Below are 27,857 nucleotides of genomic sequence, written 5' to 3' on the forward strand. Positions count from 1 at the left end.
AGTGTGAATTCACTGGACATCCTTAGTAACCTGCGGGTTACTTAGATGCATAGGCGTGCACAGAAGCCAGCACGGGGTCATGGACCTACCACCCTCCCCCCCCCCTCCGGGACATACACTACTCACTTAGACTCACCTGGCCACCCAGGTGAGTAGTCTGTGTCCTGGTGGGAGGGGGAAGTGTCGAAGAGGCGCCACCCTGTGCTGGCTACTGTGCACATATACGCTCTTTGGACCCAGCAGCGGATCACAGAAGTCTGCAGTGGGCGTCTTTTCTCCTTCTGTGGCTTGCCTTGTATATTTTTTTTCTCCTTCTGTGGCTTGCCTTGTATATTTTCTTTTCTCCTTCTGTGGCTTGCCTTGTATATTTTTTTTCTCCTTCTGTGGCTTGCCTTGTATATTTCTGCGCTGTGCCTTTTGCGTCAATTTCTGGTGAGAGTGGTGTAGGTTTTCCAAAATGACTTGAAATATCTGTGGTAATTTTTTAGTATGGGGTCGTTATTATTTATAATATACATCTTTCCCAATGAGCACTGAAGTAATGACATCAGAACACACCAATTGTGAGCAATGATGTCCAAACTCCCTGATTATGTGGATACTAGCTGGGATACACAGCCAAAATCCTATCCTGGCCAAACTACACCACCGTGCCAAATTTGGTGGAGCTACGTAGGTACAAAACTCTGGCTGTGCAAAAAGGAGACACACACACTTATTATATAGATGATTTACAGGTGTTACTATAGAAATAAGTATCTCTGTAACATGTAGGCTATGTAATATTCACCTGTACATTTCAGGGATATGGCAAGCTGTTATTTCTATCATATAAGATTATTATAGTACTAACGCACTTGCAACATGCTGTTATATTCAATTGAATATAACAGCATATATATAACAGATGCACTACTACTTTACTGCTAATTCTTTTAGAACCAATAAGACCGTGAGAATGGAAAAAAAATATTCAGACAGTGAAGCAATTCTGCCCTCTTGTGGTAATATTTTATACAGCAATTTCCTATAAAGGGGAAACCTACATCATACAGAAAATCACATTCACTTTAATATAAATAAATAAATTAGATCTAAATTTGTTTAACACACAAAAAAAACAGACTCTATAAGATGATAAATAAAATACAATTGATAGATCAGTAGTTCAAACATGAACACTTAAAGGTAAGTCTGTCCTCCCCCACCCCTCATTTATCCCATTAAAAATAAATGTAAAAAAATAACCTGATTGCAATTCTTTGCTATTATCTTCTATTGCACCATAGGTCAGCAGAAAACTGAATGAATAGCCTAGAAGTCATCTTTATCTGTTGGCGAATACAGTGGCTGGGTAGGTGTTGAAGAAGACTGGTAGGGGGATAATGAAGGGAGATTTTTGGGGCGGGGGCTGTTGATGAATAACAAATTTGAGTGATGGAGAATATTGTTGGGGAGATGATGGATATGGCAGGGGTTAGTGAATAACATGGGTGGAGGAATGATGAGTTAGAGGGAAGTGGGTGGCTGTAATTACAGTGGAGGGTGGATGGGTCATGGGGGGAAATGAGTTACAGTGAAATATGTACAGTAACATCACTAATAAACAGTTGAGAAAAACAAACAAATGCACTTTGCACCATATGTGAAACTTTATTCTATTCTCTCTAATGAAATAAATAAATGTAATGCTTTATATATTTTTTCACTGTTTTGCAGTGCTGGATTATATTAATCATTGCAACACATTCCCTTCCCTGTTTTATACAATGCTCATGGAGTTTGAAAAGAGAAGTAGCTTGTAAATCTCTAGGTGTCCCTCACAGGCTTACCACTCCCTCTCTGTGCACTACCCTACTCCTCATCCCCTATGGCGGTGCCCGATGCTCCGTGGCAGCGTGCACATTTTAGTAGGTAGAAGGGGAGTCTGAGCAGGTGCCCCAGCCAGGAACCTTGGCCTTGCTACATCATCATAAAAAATAAAATAAAAATCTTCTGTCTGGGCTAATGATCGTTATAACGAGAAGAGTCAGTTTAAGAGATATTATAAGTGTTACAAAATTGTTGTCCACGTAGGTAAAACTAAATCTAAGGTTCTTTCTATCACACACGTGCTCTGTTATCTGCATTCATGGTGGTCTTTTGTGAATGTGCTGAATGTATTCTGGTGCAGGCTGGTTTTTACTCTCTTTTCTCTCTGCCTCCGGTTGCAGAACCAAACTCGGACAACTTCCTTCTCCAGGTTGAGGCTTTCGGCCATCCTCATGATTTCTTGTGAGGAAGGTTTGCTTTGTTCCCCAAAATGTGACTCCAAAGCTTCCTTGGCAGCTATGCTGTTATACAAAGGGGAAACTGGACTATTAGAGGACTTTGCAGACAAATGCTAAATATATTATACTAAGGATTTAAATTGACTCCCAAGTCCTGCTAGCAGACTTTGGGAAAGGTGTATCAAACCTTCTGAAGAGGACAAGTGGAGAAGTTACCCATCGCATCCAATCAGCTTCTAGCTAGCATTTATCTAGTACATTCTATGATAGCTACATTCTGATTGGTTGCAATGGGCAACACCTCCACTGGTTCTCTTTATAAAAGTTCAAAATTGCCCCTTTTTTACATAGTGTTTATAAAGCTGCATGCAGAAAACTATGCCTAGTATACACTGTGCACTCCCTGGTGTTATGACCTACTTACCTAGTCTCCCGTCACCTCTGGGAGACTCCTAAAGAGTGGGTGCCCCCCCTGTATCCCACCCACTTTCTGGTGAAGTGTGAGCATGGGGAGAATAATACAGTATAACAAAGTCTCTGGAGAGGGACCAATATGATGTGCTTCTATAATAATTGTGACATTTTGGCCCCGCCCCCTCTTCATAGAGCTGCTATTCCTGACATTCTGGGTGTAATGATGCTTTTATTCTGGCCCCGCCCCCAACAGCTGTCCCAGCATCTCCTCTCTGGGCATTTTCAAATTTTATAACAAAAGATTCCTGGGGAGATGTATCAAGCCTTGGAGTGAGATAAAGTACCAACCAATCAGCTCCTATCAGTTTACAGGCTGTGTTTGAAAAATGACAGTTGCTGTAGGAACTGATTGGTTGGTACTTTATCTCTCTTCAATACTTAGCACATACAGTATCTCCCTCCAAGTGTAAATCTGACGCACTCTGAAAATGTTGATGTACATTACTTAATGGTAAATAACATGGAGAACTAACTCCTTTGATAGACTTCTGTGGTACTGACACAAGTTCTTTTCTACTTCTGAAGCTTTGAACCTCGTCACAGTTACTAAATTAATAACCTCCAGGAACACATCAATACAACATAAATGGTAAGTGTTACGTTATTATGGTCCCTTCATATACAGGGAGATTGAGAAGGCAAATATTTCTCTGATGAGAAGAGCTGTGCTCTGATGCTGCAGTGTGAGGCATTGGAGAGTAATCTGAGGAACTAATTATAAGCTCAGCTGAGTTTTCAAAGCTACAGCTAAAATGGTCTGCACTAAGAAGGGCCTGATTCAGGACGGATCGCACGCTCGCTGCGAAAATATGCTAATGAATGCATTCGCACGGCAACCGCAGCACTATACCAAGACGCCCATCCCTGTATAAAGCCCCCGGCTTCCCATGACACGCATCCACAAGGTAGCGAAAACATCGGTAACATCGGAACCATTCGCACATTTGTGGTTGACATGACCCTACCTCACAAACTGCTAAACTTCCTGTCGCCCCTGTAATGTAGTTCAAACGCACAGGCACGCCGGCGTTCCTTCGACCATCCCCCCCTCTCCACCCCTAAACGGTCACTTCATGTCAATCACTAAGCGATTGGACTGCGTGATCACTGCGATCGCTTCCTGATCACAGCGGCCGGTTTGTGCACGCGACTGTGATGCATACACATGTGCAGAGCACACACCGACCAGCTGCGTGCGTACGCAGCCGTGCAATCCAACCTGAATAAGGCCCTAATTTCATAGGTGTGGTTCTTCTCTGTGGGTAACATTTTGCTATGAGTGGAGAAATTACCATTTCTGTAAGTGTCACCCAAGGACTCATTTACTACAAATTAGCACTGAACCACTTTGCTTTTATCTGTCTGGTGTGAGTTAGGCAATGACTTCAAGCACCTTATTTGTTGTTTTAATTTAGTGCAAATTTTGTACCCGAGCAATGTTGTAATATAAATGAGCTTTATTGTCAGTAATAACCCTTTCACACTGCCAGCAATAACCCGGGTTATTTCACATGAACGCGCAGCAGCACGAGTTATTGTGCAGTGTGAAAGGGCCCAATCGATCTCATCCCTAAGCGCCGGCTCGGCACTTGACGTCAGTGATGTCATCGACCCGTGTACAAAATCCCGGGTGTGACCCGGGAATGCAGTGGGAAGGGGATCCAAGAATCAGATACATGAATACGAGTACAGGATGCACCCCCACAGCCCGAGGCTGCTCTCTTGCTGCAAGCTTGCTGCAAGCAGAGCAAGATGCAGTGTGAACTATAATGAGACTCTACCCCTTTTACACCACAACTTAAACCCCAGTTATTGCCGGGTTAACCTGTGTTGCTGCTAGGTGTAAAAGGGGTCAGGATTGGATTCCCGGGGTCGAGTGACCTGGCAATTCCACCCTGGTAGTTGGCATGGTATAACACAAGGAACGACCCAGGTCCTCTGTACAGGATGGAGAGTTCCTGATTTTCCAGCACTTGGAGATGATGTCATCTCTAAGCGCCTGCAGACGAGCTCCGCTGCACCCGTGTGCCGCAGTCTGAACGGGATCTGCTCCGGTTTGGAACCTTGTTGTGTAAAAGAGGTATAACCGATATATAGAATGGAACCAATGGCATAAAAGAACATTGACATGATGACTAATCACAATACAAGAAAAGTGTTACAGAGCATAGGGGCCTTAATACTGTATAACGTTTTCTGTTTGCTGGGACAGCCTCTTATCACTGCTGAACCTTTTTGAGAAATGGAAAGTAACAGCCTTGTCAGCTGATTTCTAGCCATCGTAATATGCTGTTAATATGTGGGTAAAAATCTTGGATTGAAAAAAAAATTTTTTTTGCAAACGCGAGGCTTTTCCTTTTATAAAGTACTCTTTGGGGTGATTTTATGCGTTGTGTGCATACTGCATTTGATGAGGCATATATGACTTGGAGGGATGATGTAGATTCAGAGGACTCATCTTGTTTTTAAAGAAATGAAATAACAAAATTATAAAACTTATTCAGCAAAATGTTCCACTTCCGAATGCAGTACATACTATCGCTGAAAGATGAAGCATACTGGACATCTCTTGCTCATTCCGTTAGCTTTATTCCGCTGTTCGAGTATAGGGCCCTTCAGACCCGTTCTCTAGGATGCGCTTGCACGTAGCCAGCCGATATTTGCAATCTATGCGTACATAGAAGACGCAGTGCGCGTGCACGAACCAGTCACTGTGATCGCGAAGCGATCTCCCCTTGTGCACAGACTCCTCGCTACGAGTGACAGGACGAGCCGTTTGTGGGTGGTGACAGGGGATCAGGGGCGGATTGGGATTGAAAACCAGGCCGGGAAATTTTTTGGAAGCAGCCCTAAATTGGGGGGCGTGGTCTATTTAGGAGGTGGAGTCTTTCTTCTTGAAAGATAAACACTTTTGGACTTTCTCTCCTGACTAGCCCCAACATTATTTAGTTGCAACTTGATTTAAAAATTGGCCCAATTCCCCCAACTAGCCCTGTCATTATTTATCTCCCGTCACCTACACGTCTTTTGCATCACTTGACACATAGCAGTGCAGTACTTCCGTTACAGACTGCTGGATAGAAACAGGGGATTGTAGGTGTATGCAGGACAGTCATTTATAAAGGAGCCATAGCTCATTTCAATAGTATCCAGTGTAGTCTATTAAATAGTTTAGTGTCAGTGACCTGGGAAACGTTAGATTAATTTTTTTTTACTGTTTTTCTTGCCACAGGTTTTTGTTTATTTTGGCGTTATTAGGTTAATTTGCAGCCCTCTGATTGTGGCTTCTTCAAGCATATTCTCCATATCTGTGTGGTTTATTTCAACTATCGACATACACTGCAGTGTACAGAATATTAGACAATCCTGCACAGATCACCTGGGTGTCACTACATTAGCGAAGGCTGGGGATTTGGAGGTGGTTATGATGCAGAAGTTCCAAAGCGGTTTGAGGATTGAAACCCTTCTGACTGTGATATAATAGTGGGAGTGCCCAAAGGAAACCAATGCACATACAGCGAGAATATACAAACTCCACACAATTAGGGCCGTGGCAGGAATTGAACCCGTTTCCTCAGTAATGTGAGTCAGTAATGCCTAAACATTAGATGAACTGTAATGCCCAGTTTGAGTAGCTCCTCATTTGTCAGGGTATGTGGGGGGATTGGATTTCACTTTCAGTCCAGAGCTGCTGTGGACCCCTCACCACTCTTCCCCATTACCACTAGAAGGACATGCCCCGCAGAGCATCAGAGGAGTCCTGGGAGAGAAACAGGACTGGCACACAATTGTGAAGCTAACTAGTTATCTTCTGTCTCTTCAGCTCAGGGGCATGCAGGGAGGGAAACAGCCAATTTGGATAATACAGAGCAGAAATGGATTTAGAACTCATGGGGCCCTAAGCAAGATATCAGTTTGGGGCTCCACTCCCTCAACTGCATACAATTTTACACATACACACTGCCCCATAGCCGCACACACACACTGGACCTCATTCAGAGTCGGTCGTTGCGGCCGCTCGGTTGTAAGGTAAAAGGGGCCGGATATGCAAATGAAGCGCTCGCAAGTTGCGTCCTTAAGATGGGATCGTTAGCTGGACGAGCGAGGGGAGGATGCGGCCATAAGACTAAAAACACGTCCCCTTCTCGTTCGCAATACACGTCATCTCTGGGCATATAAGGATTAATCGAGACCATCGGAGCTGGTCGTAGAGCTTAAGGTCGACCATACCCTCTCTCAAGCACTACGATCTAGTCAGTGTAAAAACCTCCCATGTCACGTGTGCCATGACACTACTTAGTTAATTATGCACTCCCATAAAACGCCGTTTGCATAGTCAGGCACGCCTGCGTTCGGATCTCCACTCCCCCGTTCACAAGCACCTTCCCCTGTTACCACCCACAAACGCCTCATCCTGTCACTCAAACTAACGACCTGGCTTTGTTCAAGGAGAGAGATATTTCTGATCGTAACAGCTAGTTTGCGCACGCACTTTGCGAATTTTACGCATGCGCAGTTTAGCGAACATCCGTGGCGTACGACCGAGCGGCCGCAACGACCGACTCTGAATGAGGTCCACTGTTCCCATAGCCGCTCACACGCACACACACACTGGACCTCATTCAGAGTCAGTCGAAGCGGCCGCACGGTCGTACGGGAAAAGGGTCCGGATATGCAAATGATTCCCTCGCAAGTTGCGTCCCTAAGTTCGGATCGGTAGCTGGCCGACCAAGGGGAGGAAGCGGCCGGAAGACAAAAAAATACGCCCCCTTCTCGCATGCATTACACGTCATCTCCGGGCATATAAGGATTAATCGAGACCATCGAGAACCATCGGAACTGGTCGTAGAGCTTAAGGTTAACCATACCCTCTCTTAAGCTCTACGATCATGTCAGTGTAAAAACCTCCCATGTCACATGTGCCATGACGCTACTTTGTTAATTATGCACTCCCATAAACCATATGCACTCCCATAAAACGCCGTTCGCATAATTAGGCATGCCTGCGTTCGGATCTCCACCCCCCCGTTTTCAAGCACCTTCCCCTGTTACCACCCACAAACGCCTCAATCTGTCACTCAAACTACCGACCTGGCTGTGTTCAAGGAGAGAGAAATTTCTGATTGAAGCGGCTAGTTTGCGCACGCGCATTGCGAACTTCACGCATGCGCAGTATAGCGAACATCGGTGGCGTGCGGCCGCTTCGACCGACTCTGAATGAGGTCCACTGTCCCCATAGCCGCGCACACACACACACACACTGTCCCCATAGCCGCGCACACACACACACACACGCTGTCCCCATAGCCGCGCACACACACTGCCTCATAGCCCCAGACACACACACACACGGCCCCCATAGCCACACACATACACACATGCCCCCCCATAGCTGCACACACACATGGCCCATAGACGCACACACACTGCCCCATAGACGCACACAGACATGGCTCCCAAAGCCACACACACACGGCCCCACAGCCTTCAAATGCTTACAGCAATACAATCAACAAGGCACAGTGACAGGACAGTTACAAAGATCTAATTTTACCCTTCCCCTGAAGCTCTGCCATCAGCCACACACTGAGCTGTATACAGCACTGCTCTGTGAGTTCAATGCTCCAGCCCTGACAGTGCCGGCCCCAGGGATGTTATCACCCTGTGCAGGTCCGGTCTGTAGGAGGACGGCAGTGCGCTGCGCCCTGTGCAGCACTGCTGCCCCTTCCCTTCCCTTCTCTCCCCCTCCAGCTTAAATCTTCACTACCAGCGGCTGGGTGGAGGACGGGGATCTCCTTCTAAGCCCTGGTAAGACTGGCTGCAGCCGGTTCCCTGAGCTCTTTACCAGGGCCGGCGCTAGGCTGTGCTGCGCCCAGCGCCGTCCTTTGTTGCCGCCCCTTCCCTCCTCCGCTCCCTCCCAGCTGAGCTTAAATATAGCCCATAGTGCTGGGAGGGAGGTGGACGTTTCCTGCGCCCTCCGGAAAAAGTAGCGCTCCGGGCGACGGCCCGTGGCTGGAGCCGCTACTGCTCTTTACCTCTGCACACTACTGTAGTTGCAGTTGGAGCCTCCTCCTTCCGTGCAGCCCGCACTGTCCTCATCCAGGTGTCCCGGCCGGCATGACTCTCTCTCTCTCGAGTCACCGCTCCAGCCGCGGCGCTGCCGCAGTAAACACCCGCCCCTACACTGACAGGAGAATGAATTTCTGCGCATGCGCAGAAACTCCCAAAGCTGCCTGAGCGGAGCTGAGCTCCGATCACAGCAGCTATAATATTAAATGGCCCGGCCCTGTGTAAACTACTACTGAGAGGTGGCGGCCCAGCTGGAACTGTCCCGGTTTCCCGGCGGCCCAATCCACCCCTGCGGGATGGTCGATGGAAACGGGCGTGTGGTGGTGCGTCTGAACGCCGTTTCAGGGGCGTGCATAAGACACATCGTCAGCATACACGTCACACGGCTAAATTACACACAGCAGCACTCGCAGTGCTCGCGGTAGGGTATGGTCAGCCACAAGTGCTGCGTATGGGTCCGAGGTTACCAATTGTTTCATACACTTCCTGGAGATGACGTGTGTTACTAAGGGAAAGTGGGCGTCTTGTGTCAGGCTGGTGGGCATCTACATACATATCGCGATCGCACGCCAAGACATAGTGGATGTGCTAATGCCTTGCCGTGCGATCGCGGGATTTGCATACTTTGGCTGCGTGCGAACGCATTTAGCGTGCGGGTCTGAATCAGGCCCATAGTTCAATAGGAACTATCACAGATATCTCCTACTTACCTTCCTCTTGCGGAATGCTCCGCTGTCCCCATACAGTATGGGGACAGTAGTCATCACTCTCTGAAAATATAATTTTTTCGGAGCTTGACTGCATGAGCATTCGCCATATTCAGATGGCGAATGCTCCGGCATCGCAAACCCGCTCCTTCCCTATGGGAAGAAGGTCCGGGTTGCAAAGAGGGATCCTTTCGGATTCCTCCGCCCCTGTCTGGCTCCTTCCGCCGGACTTCGGGAATCTTGTGCACATGCGTGACCAGTAGGTCGCGCATGCGCACTCCCGTTCCTGCTCTGGCAGGAGCAGTGAAGCCGCTCACGGGGGCAGCTGATATCGCATGAATTGCTCCAGTAGCAGCGCCGAGTTAGAATGTTAAGTCCGAATGGACCCCTATAAGTAACATGATGAATGGGCTCCTGAAAGAGTAAAACAAATGAGTATTCATAATCACCTTATAGTAGTTCTGCGCTTTCGTTTGCGTTCATTTCCTCCAATTTTTTCATTGTACAGAGCTGTTTAGAGACAACATGACACATGATAAGCATGAACATGAAGAAGCTTTTACTTTTAAAACTAGAACATTTACCTTGTACCTGTTTATCTATGTGTGTAAGTACTCGTGTACGTATGTATGTATATATATATATATATATATATATATCTGCACTATTGCGAACCTCAACATTATTCTGTTGACACACACACACTTAGGAGTGGTTCTTGACATAGGCCTTAACTTGGTACCCACAAAAAAAACTACAAAGTACGTTTACCACTATAATTCCTGTTTCATTATTCGATCCTTAAAAGTGCAGTTTTATTTTATATAATTAGTTCACTGGAGATTTCATAATTGTGTTATGGTGTACTCCAGCTGCTGTCTTTCCATTTTTGAGTGATTAAAGGCTTTTCTGATATTAGCATCTATTATGTAATCTCCTATGGTCTGAGTCTAGCACACGCTCAGTACAGAGCTGCAGGGAGGCCCCGTCCCCTCCAATCCCCTCACAGCTCTCACAGGCTGCCTTAAGGTGCGTATCCACTACACGAGAGTGAAACGACTGTACAATTACCAACATTGTAATTGTGCAATCGTTCATCATCCTGTGCAGTGGATAATGTGCCCACACTGAACGATATGTCATACAGTGCAGGCACCCTCCCTCATCCCCGAACATTCACAACCTGTCGATATCAACAAGTTGGCCTGCTAGTTCAGGCGATAATAAACGCCGACAACGACCAGCGGGAACGAGCATCGCTGGTCGTTGCCGGCATTTTACTGCACGATTAATGAACGATTAATGAACGATTACGATGTCGTAATCGTTCAATCGCTCTTTTTTCTCGTTTAGTGGGTAAGCGCCTTTACTCCTGGACACAGCATCTGTTCCCTGGGAAGAGCTGTAACTCTCTTACAGCAGAGAAGATATATAAATTAAGGCTGCATGCTAATGTAATGCTGACTATAAAAAGCCAGACCTCACCACCCATGTGGGCAGGGTGGGCTCTTCCTACCAGTCTGCAGCAATAACCTTTTCACCAGCAAAGCCAAACATTAATCCTTGCTGGAATAGCTGAACATTTTTTTTAAATCATAAGACCAATGCAGCATTACTCCACTGCCTGCTACCTGCTATTAGGGCCTGCATGCTCCTATCCCTGCTAGACAGATCATACAGACTGTCACATAATTCAGTACTATTCGTAGGCATCTGTAGTGTGAAGGGAGAAGCTAATGACAAGTAGTATTATGTTTATAGGGTACAAAGTCACTGTACATATTTTTATCTGTTTTTTTTTTTCCAAAGTCAATATGAGTTTGGGAAGAGAAACTAGGAAGAGAGGTGAGGAGAGAGGGCCTGATTCAGACCTGCTCCGGCTCCCCCACTGCGCACGCCGGAGCCGGCTCCGGCATGTGCAAGACTCAGCCAGCGACGGGCGCACCGTCGCTACGGGTCTCGCACCAAAACAAGGCAGCTGTCTATTGTGATTGACAGCTTGCCCCGATTTGGAGGCGGGCAGGGGGGGTGGCTGGCCAAACGGAGGCGTTCCTGAAGGAACGCCTGCCGTTTGGGGGCGGCCCCACTGACATCACGAGTGATGTCAGTGGTGAGCTTCCGGCTCTATTAGAGCCAAAAGCTCACTGGAGCTTGTGGGAAAGAGACCCTACCACAAGGGTCTCGTCGCAAGCCCCGATGGTCGTGACCATCGCGACCATCACCTGGCCGCTCGCTAAAGCTGTGGGTGGTCACCCACAGCTTAGCGAGCGGCCAGGAGGCCGTCTTTAAAAAGAAACAGGGATTCAGAAGAGTGTCCGGCTCTGAATCAGGCCCAGAGTGACACAAGGAAAGAAGGCAAAAGACAGAAGATAAGAGATAGAGACAGAGATTTGGAGGGGTGGAATGAGAGAGACAGAGTGGGTGATTCATCTGTGGACTGATATGCTATCGCAGCTGCTAACATGTTAACAGCTGTAATATGGCAATGCAGTACTGATCCGAGCTGTGTCCTTGCATGCAGCATCAGATCATCTGTGATCACATCGGCCTCTCCACTCCCCCCCCCCCCCCCAACGGCAGTGACGCCGCCTCCTCCCCAGCCAGAAACGGCAGCAGACTGTAAATCAGTGATCAGTTTTGCCGGACTGCGTGAAACATCGCTGAACCCGTAGTGCAAATGCGCAGTATAGGTCCGACACACGTGCAGATTCCCAACCATCGCGTGCACTGCTGAATCACCCCCAGAGAGCGCAAGACCTGGGATGCGAGTGGTAGGAAGACAATTACCTATGTAGTCCCAATTTTTTATTCATTTTGCGTGCTCGCAACCAGGCGGGTCCATAATACTAGTAAATATACATATAGGTAGGTCAGTAGCAAGATAGTTTTATAATACTTTTAGGCGTGGTGCTACAAACTGCAGAAAGATTCCTTATCCGGAATTCCCTAAGCATTTATATATTTCATAATTGAACTATCACTATTATTGGTTAATATCGTTACCATTGCATTCATTCCCCTGTCTCCTTAAGAACAAGAACTTCTCCCCTTACAAATGGATTTATTTTACCAGGTGTCTTCTTTACACTACTTTATGCTGTCACACTGATTTTTATTGAACTAAATGACATTATCCTGGAAGGATACAATGTCAGGTACAATAAAACCCAACCACAAATCTGTTGTCAGGTAGAATAATAACACTGACATGTAACGGTATTACTATTATATTATCAGAAAGACACTACAGTATCTGCTTTACTTTATCATGAGCAGAAATAGGTGTCAGTGTAGCGTCGTACCTCCAACTTGTTCCGCTTCATCCAGCCACTTTGACAGGATGGATTTTAATTTGCAGGCGTTCTTAAAGCTGAGCTGCAAATTTTCAAAGCGGCAGATGGTTGTTTGGCTGAATTCAGAGCCATGTACGGCAGCCAGGGCTTCTCCAACATTTGTCTGAGTGTAACCTGCTTGAGATTAATAAACCGATGCATGTGTCAGGAAGAGGAGGACCAATATTCTGTGTATTTCTGGTGGCAGTCTTATGTGGGGTACACACTGGGCCCACGGGTCGGCCATCCAGACGACCGATCCAATGATTGGTAAGGTTTATGCACAAACAATCTTACACACTTGCATACACACTTGCCAATCGTCCGCCCAATATGCCAGCCCAGCACACCCCAATTTAATATGCCCTCCCAGTTGTGACATCATATTTTATTGATTTGTGTGCCCGATATATCGTTCGGTCGTTCCATTGCTTGTACCAACAACGAACACTGTGAGCGATATATCTGCACAGTATATTGCATCTGCCGTACAGCACGGCAGATGCAATATATCTGTGAACGGCGCCATTCATATATATATCATGTGTACACATTGGGCGATGTTCAGGGCGATATATTGTTCGCCGGTTGTACGAACGATAGTGTGTATCCAGTTTTAGTATAACAACATGATAAAAGTAAACTAAAATAACAAAAAAATATAAGGGCACTTTTCAGAAATAATGCACAAGACAGCACCTAGAGTGTATGGATCTGGTTTGCAATAAATTTTCAATTTTGCAACGCTGGTTTGTTACGGTACCTACTGTAGGGTAGATTTACTAAGCTTTGGTGAGAGATAAAATACCAACCAATCAGCTCCTAACTGTCATTTTTCAAACACAGCCTGTAAAATTACAGGAGCTGATTGGTTGGTACTTTATATCTCCATTTTATTTGTTACCAAGGGCATACTGATCGCCTGGGCCTGGGCTTGCTGAAGGGGCCCTGGTCTGCCCTCTCCCTTTACTGAGGGGTCTATTTACTAAGCAGTGTTAGGAGACAGAGTGAAAAGTGATAAGAAAGTAATAAGGTGCCAGCCAATCAGCTCCCAACTGTCATCTCACAGGCTTTGTTTGAAAAATGACAGTTGGGAGCTGATTGGCTTGCACCTTATCACTTTCTTATCACTTTTCACTCTGTCTCCTAACACTGCTTAGTAAATAGACCTCTTAGTCTTGTCAGCGGCAGCAGCGCCCAGCACACACACAACGGCAGACATTACCCTAAGTACAAAATGAGCTCATTTAAAATGATGAATACAATCCTTTTTTCCCCCCATAATGTACAACATTTAATAAATGTCCGCTAGCATGTAGAGATCCCTACCCAGCTTAATTCTTCTCACTTTGAATTCATTAGCAAACTTTTCTAGCTCTCTGATTTCCGGGGAATCCATGTCGATGGGCTCCTCGATAGGCTTGCTCTTTCTCCTGAACTCCTGCTTGAAGTCTGTGGTCGTGACATCCTCTAGGAGAGTCTGGTGTACTGGGGCAAAGCCGTGGCCCAACGTGCAGGAGTTAGCGCTCATCAGGCAGGGAGGGAGGCTACCTGTATGGACTCCTGAGGAAAGGAGGCAGAGACACAGAGGCTTCCATTACTGCCTGCAGGTGACACAAATGTAATGTGACTCGTTATACCAGGAGCATAATGTAATGTGACTCGTTATACCAGGAGCATAATGTAATGTGACTCGTTATACCAGGAGCATAACCTGGAAATGTGTCGGCCCTATTGTCCTCTATGCACCATTATAATATTGTACACACTACAATGCCTGCTCTATCTCCTGACAGTGTCCAATAGGGCAGAATACTAATTGCATAGCGCATGAATTATATATACAGTCATTTTCTCTTTATTATTTTCCAAGTCATATACCTCTACCTGCCCAAATATATATGGGATGAAGCCGTCTGTGACCGTATCCTGACTGTATCGCAAATGTAATGCGAATGTAACTATTAGCACGTGCTAATACGTACACTGCCCCACTTTTCCCGTACCTGGGAGCAGCCATCACCATTATCAGCACTTACACCTACCCCATGCCAGGAGCAAGAGACAGGACTGAGTCACATGTCCCCTCAGCACACGCACCACTCAGGAAACGAAGGCTCCCACGAGATGTTTCTCTTCCAGTTGCCGCCTGTTTGGCACCCAGAAACAGCCTTTGTACGTATGGAGCGAAACGTCCAAGATGTGTCCACAGATACGCAAAGGTGCAGACGCTCGCTACGGTGCATGCTCCATTCAAACTCATGTGCGACTTGGAATCAGGCCCTACGTTTCTATATTAAGGCATATAGGGGTCTATTTACTAAGCCTTGGATAAAGATAAAGTCAACGGAGATAAAATACCAGCCAATCAGTTCCTAACTGCCATGTCACAGGCTGTGTTTGAAAAATGACAGTTAGGAGCTGATTGGTTGGTACTTTATCTCCGTTCACTTTAACTCCATCCAAGGCTTAGTAAATAGAACCCATATTTTCCTCTGGAACGTGACTGCCTCTGCTGCTGAGCCCCAAGTATTCACATGGACTGTGATAACTGTAGTTACACCCTTGGATCAAATGTAGTGTTGGAATCATACTTGCCAACAATCAGCTCCCTCCTTCCGGGAGGGAGCTGAATGCCTGCATAAAGGTGGGGGACGTGGCTGGGCAATGACTCCGGATTGGGGGGGACCAAAAATTAAAGGCATTGTGAAGCACGATCGTGCCGAAATTAAAGGGGGGTCGGGAGCGGCACCCGATATTCGGGAGGCTCCCGACCAAATCGGGAGGGTAGGCAAGCCTAGTTTGAATATGTAATCCTTACATGATAAAAGACATACAGTATATGTATGACATTTGCAGATCACGGTGGTGTAATTGTCACAAATGCATTGCTGCAAATGGTGCACTGATCTGAGTTGCTATTTACATGGGAAATGCCGACAACGCTCAGGAGAAATTTGTCAAATTGCAGATTTGGTGAGTTGAATAACGATTTGCTGAGCTATTTATGTGCTGCTGTCACAGGTTTATATGTCTACTATTCCATTTTATTATCTGCAGTGTAGCACCGCCAAATATGTGCATGCTGCGTTTGGCAGTAGCATCAACATCCACTTGTGTTTTTTCGTCTGAAGTGTGTGCGATGGGAATCTGCTTGAAAACGGGGAATTGCGAAAAAACGTTTTGGTTTTAAACAGTTTTGAGAAAAAAGTTGTAGCAATTTTTTTGTTCAATTAAAGCAATGTTAACATTTGCATCCATATTAATCCAAACTAATACAAATATAAACACTTGGACAGAGAGCTCCTATTAAAAACATTAGAGGATTTTTTTAACTTTGGAAAAATAATGTTATAGCTGCCTTTCAGCTGAAATACAGCACTTATGAATGCTCTTCACCTATCTGCTTTTCTGAAGATGTTTCAGTCAAATGTTAATAGAATATACAAAAAAAAAAAAAATTTTCAGAGCTTTATTAGCTTAATATTGCATTCTACTAGCTGTAACTCACTTAGGGGCCTATTCATCATCACTTAATTTTTACAAAAGCAAATGAACATTTTCACCTGCAATTGTAAAAAGTAAGTATTGGGGCCATTCATCAAGAAGGTAAAGCAGGAGATATCACAGATATCTCCTACTTACGTTGCTTTTGTGGAATGGCCCGCTGTCCCCATACACTAGTATCACAGATATCTCCTACTTACCTTCCTTTTGTGGAATGGCCAACTGTCCCCATACACTAGTATCACAGATATCTCCTACTTACCTTCCTTTTGTGGAATGGCCCACTGTCCCCATACACTAGTATCACAGATATCTCCTACTTACCTTCTGTTTGCGGAATGGCCCGCTGTCCCCATACACTAGTATCACAGATATCTCCTACTTACCTTCCTCTGGCGGAATGGCCCGCTGTCCACATATACTAGTATCACAGATATCGCCTACTTACCTTCCTCTGGCGGAATGGCCCGCTGTCCCCATACACTAGTATCACTGATATCTCCTGCTTACCTTCCTTTTGTGGAATGGCCCAATGTCCCCATACACTAGTATCACAGATATCTCCTGCTTACCTTCCTTTTGTGGAATAGCCCGCTGTCCCAATACACTAGTATCACAGACATCTCCTACTTACCTTCCTTTTGTGGAATGGCCCGCTGTCCCCATACACTAGTATCACAGACATCTCCTACTTACCTTCCTCTTGCGGAATGGCCCGCTGTCCCAATACATTAGTATCACAGATATCTCCTACTTACCTTCCTCTGTCGGAATGGCCCGCTGTCCCCATACACTAGTATCACAGATATCTCCTACTTACTTTCCTTTTGTGGAATGGCCTGCTGTCCCCATACACTAGTATCACAGATATCTCCTGCTTACCTTCCTCTTGCGGAATGGCCCGCTGTCCCAATACACTAGTATCATAGATATCTCCTACTTACCTTCCTCTGGCGGCCCCCATACACTAGTATCACAGATATCTCCTACTTACCTTGCTTTTGCGGAATGGCCCGCTGTCCCCATACACTAGTATCACAGATATCTCCTACTTACCTTCCTTTTGTGGAATGGCCCACTGTCCCCATACACTAGTATCACAGATATCTCCTACTTACCTTCCGTTTGCGGAATGGCCCGCTGTCCCCATTCACTAGTATCACAGATATCTCCTACTTACCTTCTGTTTGCGGAATGGCCCGCTGTCCCCATACACTAGTATCACAGATATCTCCTACTTACCTTCCTCTGGTGGAATGGCCCGCTGTCCCCATACACTAGTATCACAGATATCTCCTACTTACCTTCCTCTGGCGGAATGGCCGCTGTCCCCATACACTAGTATCACAGATATCTCCTACTTACCTTCCTTTTGTGGAATGACCCGCTATCCCCATACACTAGTATCACAGATATCTCCTGCTTACCTTCCTTTTGTGGAATGGCCTGCTGTCCCAATACACTAGTATCACAGACATCTCCTACTTACCTTCCTTTTGTGGAATGGCCCGCTGTCCCCATACACTAGTATCACAGACATCTCTTACTTACCTTCCTCTTGCGGAATGGCCCGCTGTCCCAATACACTAGTATCACAGATATCTCCTACTAATTTCCTCTGGTGGAATGGCCCGCTGTCCCCATACACTAGTATCACAGACATCTCCTACTTACCTTCCTCTTGCGGAATGGCCCGCTGTCCCAATACACTAGTATCACAGATATCTCCTACTAATTTCCTCTGGTGGAATGGCCCGCTGTCCCCATACACTAGTATCACAGATATCTCCTACTTACCTTCCTTTTGTGGAATAGCCCGCTGTCCCCATACACTAGTATGGGGACAAAATTCATCAAGCTCCGAAAATACAATATTTTTGGAGCTTGATTGCAGGAGCATTTGCTATCTGCTCCTGCCTGTGGATCGCAACCTGCTCCTTCCCTATTGGAAGGAGGTCTGGGTTGCGAAGAGGGATCCTTTCAGATCCCTCCACCCCTGTCCAGCTCATTCCGCCGGACAACGGGGCTCTTGTGTGCATGTGTGACCTGTCACTGCTCCGAAAAGGAGCAGTGAAGCCACTCGCAGGGAGAGCTGATTTGCATCAGTTGTCACCGCGCCGGAGCAATGATGAATTACTCCCTCTGGAATCCGCGGCGAGTTAATATGGTAATTATCAGGGTCCGTTCAGACCCCGATAATTAACATCATGAATAGGCCCCTTGAAGTGAAATTTAAAATCAGTTCACAATGACTGATGTTTACAGTACAAGGTACCATAGCTGTGATTGACAAATTTCCAGAACAACTTACCTTGTAAAGTACTCACCCCATTTACCACACTGGAAAGGGGCATACTACAGGTCTGCAAAATCCTTGTTTGGGAAATACTCGCAGATAACATCTCTGGAGCTGTGGGTTTAATTCCTGGGAATAATATATAGTAATATCTTGTTAAAAGCTTTTAATATACTATATGTTAGCAGTTAGCAGTATTAGTGATGTTTGTATGTTTGTTCCACAACTGAATTAAGTAATTACCTCTGTGCAAATAATTTATACCATGTAAGTGTTTTCTTTATACCAGGGTTTCCCAAACTCGGTCTTCTAGGCACCCAAATGAGCCATGTTTTAAGGAGGATGCAGTTAAGATAATGCCGCCCGTTGAAATCTCGATGCTGGAAGCTCGACCAGGGACTAAAGATAGGCGTTTAAATCTCGACGGCTATATTTAGCCCCATGCCGAAATTCCGACGCCCGGCATCCCAAACGAAAGTAAGCCGGGACTTTCTAGCTGTTAGCTGCAGGTGGGTGGGTGGGGGTGAGGGTTAGAGTTAGGCTAGGGAAAGGGGGGTTAGGGTTAGGCACCAATCGGGGGAGGTTAGGGTTAGGCCACCACTAAGGGATGGTTGGGGTACTTACCAGCCCTAGTCGGGATCTTCACTGTTCAGGCTTCCAGCGTCAGTATTTGGTCCGCCAGGAATAGATCCAGTGGCATTACATACTGATTCCGTTTTAAGGATATCCATGCTTGAACCCAGATGGTCAACTCAAACTGGCTGAGGTACTAATTAAGTCAAACGTGCTTATGTATGGTTATCTTTAAAACCTTACTACTCCAGGTGCAAATTAAAAATATTAAACTTGTGAAAACGAAAAAAAAAAAAAAATAGTAAAAAAGATTAAAAAAGACTGCACAGTAATATAATAATTCTTTCATCAGTATTATTGTCTAAGGAGTTTGTAATTGTCTTTTTATACTCTCAATTATATATACTGTAATTAATGTCTTTTTTTCTTGGTACAGGTTGAGTCTCCCATATCCAAATATTCCGAAATACGGAATTTTTTGAGTGCGACTGAGATAGTGACACCTTTGCTTTCTGATGGTTCAATGTAAACAAATTTTATTTAATGCACAAAATTATAAAAAATATGTTATATCATCATCTTCAGGCATTTGTGTATAAGGTGTATATGAAACATAAATGAATTTCTTGGATGTACACAAACTTTGATGCACAAAATTATTAAAAATATAGTATAAAATTACCTTCTGGCTATGTGTATAAGGTGTATATAACACATAAATGCATTCTGTGTTTAGATTTGGGTCCCATTCCCAAAATATCTCATTATGGAATGCAAATATTCCAAAATAGGGAAAAATCTGGTATCCAAAATACTTCTGGTTCCAAGCATTTTGGATATGGGAGACTCAACCTGTACTATTTAATAATGTGACCTAGTTTTTTAACATTCTACAGGTAATGAGGAGTCATTATATCATTATAGTAGCCTAAATAATATGTTATGTAGTAAATATAAAGTTTCCACATTGTTTTGGTTTGTTTTAGGAATAAAGATAATTAACACATGCAGTAAATAAGCCAAACAATGATATATTCAGAAACTTCAGAGGTAGTAAAGTCGTGGTTGTAGTGACTATGAGACTGTCTCCGCAGATGTCATTAGGCATTTACATACTGTATAGCATGGGACATATATAAGTTACATATACCCTGTAGATGTTCAATGATCTATCTCGGGTGAAGGGAGAGGTAGGGGAATCAGTTTTGTTTAGGTCATATCATATATAGTGCATTAATCATGCACTGGTGAGTTAAGCTATTTTGCTGGCTCAGTAACTATCACACCTGTTTCCACAGAGAGAAATCATGACATGTTAGGGGTATTTGAGGAGTTGAAAACCGATGGTCTACCCTACACCGCCATGTCTGACTGCATAAAAATGAGAGATCTGTCGGCACTGGTGGGCTGATAGAAACTGTCCTAACCATTCAGGAAATCAGAACAGGAATGTGCAGTATATACTATATACACTATATGACTGGATGGTCAACAACACTTCTATGCATGGGCGTAGTTATAGTAGATGCAGGGAGTTCCATTGCTATGGGGTGTTGGGGGCCCCTGATACAGGTCATATAGTTGCCATGCCTACAAAGTTCCCAGAATTGCCTGCTAAGCAATTGGGTCTGACCCGTTGCCAAACCTAAATAATGTGAATGATGTGTGTACTGTAGTGGATGTTACAGTGGTAAAAGGGGGCCTAACCTGAACTGGGCACTGTAATGTGGTAAATATGAACTGGAGGGTACTCTCATGTTACATAATATGAACTAGGGCACTGTAATGTGGCACAATATGAACTGGAGGAACTATAGTATGGCATAATATGATCAGGGATAATGTAATGTGACATAATATGATCTAGGGGCACTGTAATGTGCCATAATATAAACTGGGGGCACTGTGATGTGGCATAATATAAATTTGGGTCACTGAAATTAAGAAACTGTCCGCACTGCAGTGCGAAAGGGTCACTACAATGTGGTATAATATGAATTAGGGCTCTACAGTGTGGTATAATATGAACTGGGGACATTACGATGTGGCATTATGAGGACAATTCAATACGATATAATATGTACTGGGGACAATGTATGGCATAATGTGAATTGTGGGTACCGTGTGGCATAATGTGTACTGGCAGCACTACAATATGGCATATTGTGAACTAGGGCACTACTTTTGAGCATACAATGAACTCGGGCACTATTATGGGTCATAACATTAACTAGGATACCTCTATGGGACATAAAATGAACAAGGGATTACAATTGGGGCATAAAATGAACAACTTATGCAGAGAACGGTGTCTCTAGATCTAGAAGCATTAGGGAGGAGGTTCTTTCAATATGTTGCTATGGGGCCCACAAATTTCTGGCTACACCCCTGCTTCTCTGTAATTAGTTACTGCATTCAGGGAAGGTTCAAGGCATGGGCTGACAAGGCTGTTGCTCGGAGTGCAGTAGCATAGACCCAACGTGGCTCAATATGTACTGTAGGCGCAACCTCCAACATGTGCTGTGTCTTTCTTTCCTTTCCGTCCATACTAGCTATCGGACAGGCCCCCGAGTATCCCGTATAACGGGAAGCCCCACAGATACCCTAACTACACAGTGCCACCATCGCTACTATTATTATACATAACCCCCTTGCCACCACTGTACATGAATAACCTTATAGTTTGCACTACAATGCCCAGCATATCCCTAAAGCTCCTGGCTGCAACTGGGAATCCTCAACTTGTACCTGCTATTAACCCTGTTTATCTGTTTCTGTTGTCTACCTGGTTAATAAACCACCCTCTGGTTATGCCACTCTGCTGTGTGGGCTAACCTTACTGCTACCACCTACCACCGTAGTGTCTGCCTACCTCTGGCCCAGGCCACCCTCTTTGCCACTTCCAGCCCGCCCGCAGCTTGCCTCTTCCTCCTCTGCAGTGAAGGTTATGGCAGGGCCGTAGCTAGGGTAGTGCGGCCGGTGCCATCGCACAGGGCACCACAGGTCGGGGGCGCTGTTTGGGCCTGTCAAATTTCTGTTAATTATCATTCTTGCTTGTAGCTTCCTCTTATTTCATCCCCAGCATCTCCTGGCCTCTCCTACCTCTTCCCTGGCCCTTCACCGTGAAGCCATGGCCCTTTTTTGGGTGCATTATGTCCCTTTGAAAAATGAGGGGGCGCCAATGCTCTTTCTGGCACAGGGCACCAAAAAGTCTAGCTACGGCTCTGGGTTATGGTCCCGGGCAGGAGAACACTGTAAGGAGGACACGCCGAGACCGGAACAGCTGCAGGAGAAGATACCTGACTGGCTCTAAGTAGAGGTTAGATGGATTTTCATGCAAATAATAAATACTATACTATAATAAATACTATACTTGTGCTATAACATTATATGCTTTTTTTGCAACATAAGACAGCAGAAAAATAACCACTTTGTCTTGCAAATGATCTTATTGTCAGTATGTCATTAACTGCTACTTATCAGGTTGTTGTTTCTTTTCCAAAAAACATACAAAAATAAATTTTTCCATACTGTAAATTGTATGTTAGTATCCTTTTATATCCAAGTGTGTGAGACGGGAACCCTAAGGAAATTCTCGCCTTGGGCTCCATTTGGTCTAGGATCAACCCTGGCTACGTACACTACATATCCCGAGTCCCAGTTTTTGGAATCTTTCTCCAAGCTATGCTCCCCCCTCTCTATAATATCTGAGGCAGAATGGTGGTTGACTACATTACGTAGTGGACGTTACAGATCATAGATTATATCAATGCAAGAATAGGTAAAATAGGAAATGCTGGAGTCAGAGGCGCTGGGGTGGGGGGAGAGAGGGGTCTCGTACACTCTCATGCCCTTTCCTAAGTAGTCAAGTTTGAAATTCCACATGGCCATCCTTGTTTTGGGTCCACTAGAACTTGGTGCACAGTTTGAAGTGAACCTGTAGTATGAAGCAGAGGCATTTAAATACACGGTGGAACCATGGGTAGCTCTCCTTTACCATTGGCCCTTGTGCACCGCATATATTGCATCCACCTGTCTGTGTATATTGATTGGACTTTTTGTACATGTGCAGTTATATGATGTGCAGTGTGCTGGCTGACATGGAGGGAATTGTGGGGATATAAACAGGGCACCAGGTCTTCTGAGAAAGTCCATGTAAAATAGTAAAGCAGAACTATGAACTTTTAATATCCAATAAGTGTTTCTTACCTGCCATCACCCCGTAGGTAGATTGCTGGTTTCCATAGTGGCACGATGGGTTTGGATAGTGTAGCCCTGCTGGCATATTTTCCACATTAGGCACAGAGAAGTTTATATGAGATGATTTAGGAAGTTGGACCAAAGACAAAACAGACGGGACTGGTAAGAAAATGTATGAGTATTCAAGATTCATTCATAAAGTATCCTTTGTTTTCATACAGTTCCTATCATTTATTTATACAAATCCCCCTTAAATTTTAGCGCTATTTACCTCTAGGCAGAAAAAGTGTAAAAAGTCTGGATGACAGAAAACCGTCAGTCGTACAACTTGTAGGAAATGATTTTAGATTTGTCCATTTGTGTTGCATAATTTTTCTTGGTATATTTGTTGCTTATGTCAATGTTGAAGTGTCTGTGGGAAGTAGATGCCTGTTGAACATGTTGGTTCTATTTGTCTATGAATATGTATAATTTAGACCCTGCAATATCATCTGTGTGGGAGGATTAAGGCAGTATAAGTACCAGCCATACTGTTAATGTCAGATTGACGTCAGTTTATCAACAGGGTTTTCTACATTTACTGTAGATAACTTTACTTTATTAACTTATTAACTTTAATCTGTCTCCTTGCAACTTCTACTAAACTCACTGCTTTGTTTTGCAGCTTCCCTCTGTTTTGTCATATCTGCTATATAGGGATCTATCTAAAGAGATGAATGAAAAGTGGCAAAAAAAAATAAAAATCAGCTTTTCGCTATGAAATTTTGCCTGTAAATAAGAGAGAGATTCTAAAGAAAAAAAAAGAGGGATAGCTAGAAAACTCAGGGAGAGAGAGAGAGAGAAGTAAACGTGGGATAAAAATGGTAGAGAGAAAAGATGGAGAGACAGAAAAAAAAGAGGTGAAGAGACAAATGGGGGGGAGACATTGTGAGAGGGAGATGGGATAAACAGAGAGAAAGTGAGAGAGACACTGGCAGAAGAAGGGGAAAAATAGGGGGGAAGAGGTGGAGAGAGAGCTGAGGGCAAGGGATGGAGGCAGAAGGTGAGAGAAACAGGTCAAGGGGGGGCAGAGAGGGGTAGTGACAGAAATATGAGGGATGTGAAAGGGGAGGCATAAGAGATGGTGAACAGGGAGGGGGGGGCAATGTGAAGGGGGTATAGAGGAGAAAACAAAACACGGAAATGGGGGGTACATCAGCTAGTAATAAATGTAATGTGAGCAGGTAGAGCTATTTATTTTCCCTGCCCTTGGATATGACATACAGTAGCTCTACTGGGTTCTCTGTATTGGATACAACTATATAGTATACACAGAGATGCTTTGTAATAGAAAAAACTCTGCCAGGGGATATAAACACAGGGCTAAAAAAGCACAGAAATGAGCCAGAAATTAAATGTTATGTATTTAGTAAGAATTGCACATTACATATACAGTACATGTACATTTGTACTCTTTAATTTACATGAAACTTCTGCTGATTCTATGCCGCAATTCTATATATAGGAACCTCATAAGATCGTAATGTTGGCGACATGTAACCACGAAATATATACTGTAAGAATGTATTAATATGTAATAATTATGGTGCATACAGTATTATGTATTAAGGATGAATCTGTCTAGGTGCACCATAATGTCTCATCTGTCTAACTGATATTTTCAGCTGTGTTCATATTAAACTTGCAGGCAGACTATTATAATCACAATTGAAAAATACAGCAGGCATGTACACATTCATTAACAATGGACCATGTGGCAAAACTGACATTAAAAGACAACAAACGTAATACCTAATTTTTTAAGAAAAATGTACATATTAAATTTTTCCGATTTTTTTTAACATAACTTTCTAAAAGGCTGTAAGCCTGCGTATATAGTGTGCATTTAGCACCTCATCGGACGTTAATGCAAATTGCAGCTTTTTTACGAGGCAACTTGCAGGCATTTTTTTTTTAAGCGTGCATGCTCCTCTTTTCGCAAAAAACACCTCATCTTGCTCTGTTGACTTGTCTGCAAGTTGAAAATATTTATGACTCCCTACATCAAGGGGACTGGGCTGGAGGTTGTAGGGGACATGCAGATGTGGTCAAGTGCGTGTTGATGGAAAATGCACCTACGATGGCCATCTGCAGGGCCGTACCTAGGGTAGTGCGGCCGGTACCATCACACAGGGTACCACAGGGCAGGGGCCTGTCAAATTTCTGTTTATTATCATTCTTGCTTGTAGCTTCCTCTTATTTCATCCCCAGCATCTCCTGGCCTCCCCTATCTCTTCCCTGGCCCTTCCCCATGAAGCCAAGGCCCTTTTTTGGGTGCATTATGTCCCTTTGAAAAATTAGGGGGCGCCAATGCTCTTTCTGGCACAGGGCACCTAAAAGTATAGTTACGGCTCTGACCATCTGCAAGTTGGAAATGTGCCTGTTTGGAAGGAGATGACTTGCGTGTCCTCAACCCCTGGTGCAAGTTGAGATGGCCATGATGTAGCCACTGTCCATGTCTGATTCGCCGAAAGTGTCTAAGACACGCCTAATTATCCAAATATGGTATAACTGCTGCTGCTGCTGCTGCTGTGATATTATAGCAGGATTACAGTGTAGTGGACACCAATGTTTTTAAAAAATAAAGAATGATTAATACTATTTGGGAATGGGAATGCTGCTAATATGTTTATTAGCGTAAACTAAATATATTTTTATATATGCCATTGGGGCATATGTACTAAGTTCTGAAAAGTGATAAATTGGAGAGTGATAATTTACCAACCAATCAGCTTCTAATGGAGAATACACACGGTCAGATGTGTCAGATGAACGATTGAACTATTTGAACGATCTGATGAACGATTTGACCAACGATTTGAACTATAAACGATTTTTGACTACATTAAAATGAATGGAATCGTCCAAATCTGACTGCAAACACATCAGATGTCAGATATCGTTATCTGACCATCGTGAACGAGCATCGTTCATCGTTCATCGTTCAGACATGTCAAATTTTCCTTCAGATATGAACGATTGAATGATTTTTTAAATCGTTATCGTTCACATCTGAAGAAAAATCTGACCATGTGTATGTCCCATTACTGTCACCACTACTGGCTGGTAGTTTATCACTCTCCAATTTATCCCTTTCCAGAGCTTAGTACATCTACTCTAATGTGTATGTATTGTGTACTATTGTATGCTTTTGATATTTTTTTCTGCTGACAGTGAAGCCACACCTCCTGTCGTATTGCTGGCGCATCTGTTACTCGCATGGAGAGAGAGGCGCATTTGCTACCTGTGCAGAATTGGTCGCATATTGCGGTTGCAGCCATCTCTGCAGGGGTAGAAAATTGCTATTTCTTTTTCTCTAGGTGCGTTCTACACTTGCGCTGAAGTGCAAATTTGCGTCCAACTCAATGCGTTTCTGTTGATTACTGAATTCATTCCTTAGCACTAGGAAGGCTGCTGTAAAAGCAACATGTGTGCTGAATACAAATTCAGACAATCAAATAAGTGCGTCTTAGTAAAAATTACTATTCATAATGTGGACAAAATGCAGGGCCTTATTTTTGCTAGATTTAGATTTGACTTTATAGCATACAAAAATAAAATCTATCTGATGCTCAGGATTACTGGGTTAGTTGTGTCTCTAGTGCAAATTTGGTGCAAAATTAATAATGTGATTTATTATTAACATGTACCTATTTGGTGCTTAGCATATACTATTGCGCTTTACAATTAATAAAACTTAAAAATAAATTATGAAGCCCCGTCATAGATAGATTTCACACTGGTTTAGAAAACTGGTCATTTTACATTTGAATTTAAAATAAATGTAGTTTTTTTAATCGATTCATTTTCAGCATATTGATCATATTAATTCTATCAACCTATCCACTTTTTGGAAATAAAGCAACTGACAACTCAGTGACATAAAAAAATATATATGTAAACAGAATGTTTGAGATTTCCCAAATATGGACAGGAAAATATTGTTAAAATAGTAGACATTCTATAGTAAAGGTTAAATGGTATTAAGCAAATATTAACAATAATATTACTAATGTCTACGCTATTTCACAAACTGTCACTGCCTTTTAGTGACCATTAAAACATCAAATAAATAATTTACATAAAAGACCCCCCCTCCCAGAAGACTTAAAACATCAACATTGAGAATCAGGCAGCGAAAGAACTCACACTAACGTTAAACATTGATCTAGATTCAAACTAAGCACCCACATTGGATTCTAAGCCTATGGATATACAGAAACATCAGCAATTAGAAGATACAAGTACCTGTGGAGACCATATTTGCGGTGTGATTGGTGACGGGCAGATACTCGGCCGTGCTGTGATGCATCCTAAGGGGGAAAGTGGCTGCAGAATCTGAATTTATAGGTACGAATGTATCAGCTGTCACAAAGGCCTGGAAACTCAT

General features: G+C 44.0%; 1 protein-coding gene across 3 annotated transcripts; it reads right to left on the reverse strand.

Annotated features, from left to right (window-relative positions):
- Positions 1 to 1,201: 1,201 nt before the first annotated feature.
- POU1F1 (POU class 1 homeobox 1) lies at positions 1,202 to 27,857 on the reverse strand. Of its 3 annotated transcripts, XM_088442039.1 has the most exons (8): positions 27,716 to 27,857; positions 23,438 to 23,587; positions 18,651 to 18,784; positions 14,919 to 14,922; positions 14,182 to 14,403; positions 12,823 to 12,987; positions 9,970 to 10,030; positions 1,202 to 2,333 (listed from the first exon to the last, which is right to left on the reverse strand). In XM_088442039.1, the coding sequence occupies exons 1-8, from the start codon at positions 27,855 to 27,857 to the stop codon at positions 2,120 to 2,122; spliced, it is 1,092 nt and encodes a 363-aa protein (XP_088298165.1). In that variant the 3' UTR covers positions 1,202 to 2,119. The 3 variants fall into 3 exon arrangements, with proteins under 3 accessions (XP_088298165.1, XP_088298166.1, XP_088298167.1); XM_088442040.1 differs by lacking the exon at positions 14,919 to 14,922 and having other exon boundaries at positions 18,671 to 18,784; XM_088442041.1 differs by lacking the exons at positions 14,919 to 14,922; positions 18,651 to 18,784.

The sequence above is a fragment of the Taudactylus pleione genome, unplaced genomic scaffold, assembly GCF_031769625.1.
Source record: "Taudactylus pleione unplaced genomic scaffold, aTauple2 ptg000303l, whole genome shotgun sequence".
NCBI lineage: Eukaryota > Metazoa > Chordata > Amphibia > Anura > Myobatrachidae > Taudactylus > Taudactylus pleione.

Bases quoted from the DNA above. Each gene is read 5' to 3' on its own strand.
- POU1F1 (XM_088442039.1), bottom strand. From the start codon at position 27,857: ATGAGTTTCCAGGCCTTTGTGACAGCTGATACATTCGTACCTATAAAT. The intron at 18,785-23,437 runs GTAAGAAACACT...TATTATTCCCAG, and splicing joins TACCTACGGGGTGATGGCAG to GAATTAAACCCACAGCTCCA. The intron at 10,031-12,822 runs GTACGACGCTAC...GTCTCTAAACAG, and splicing joins TGAAGCGGAACAAGTTGGAG to CTCTGTACAATGAAAAAATT.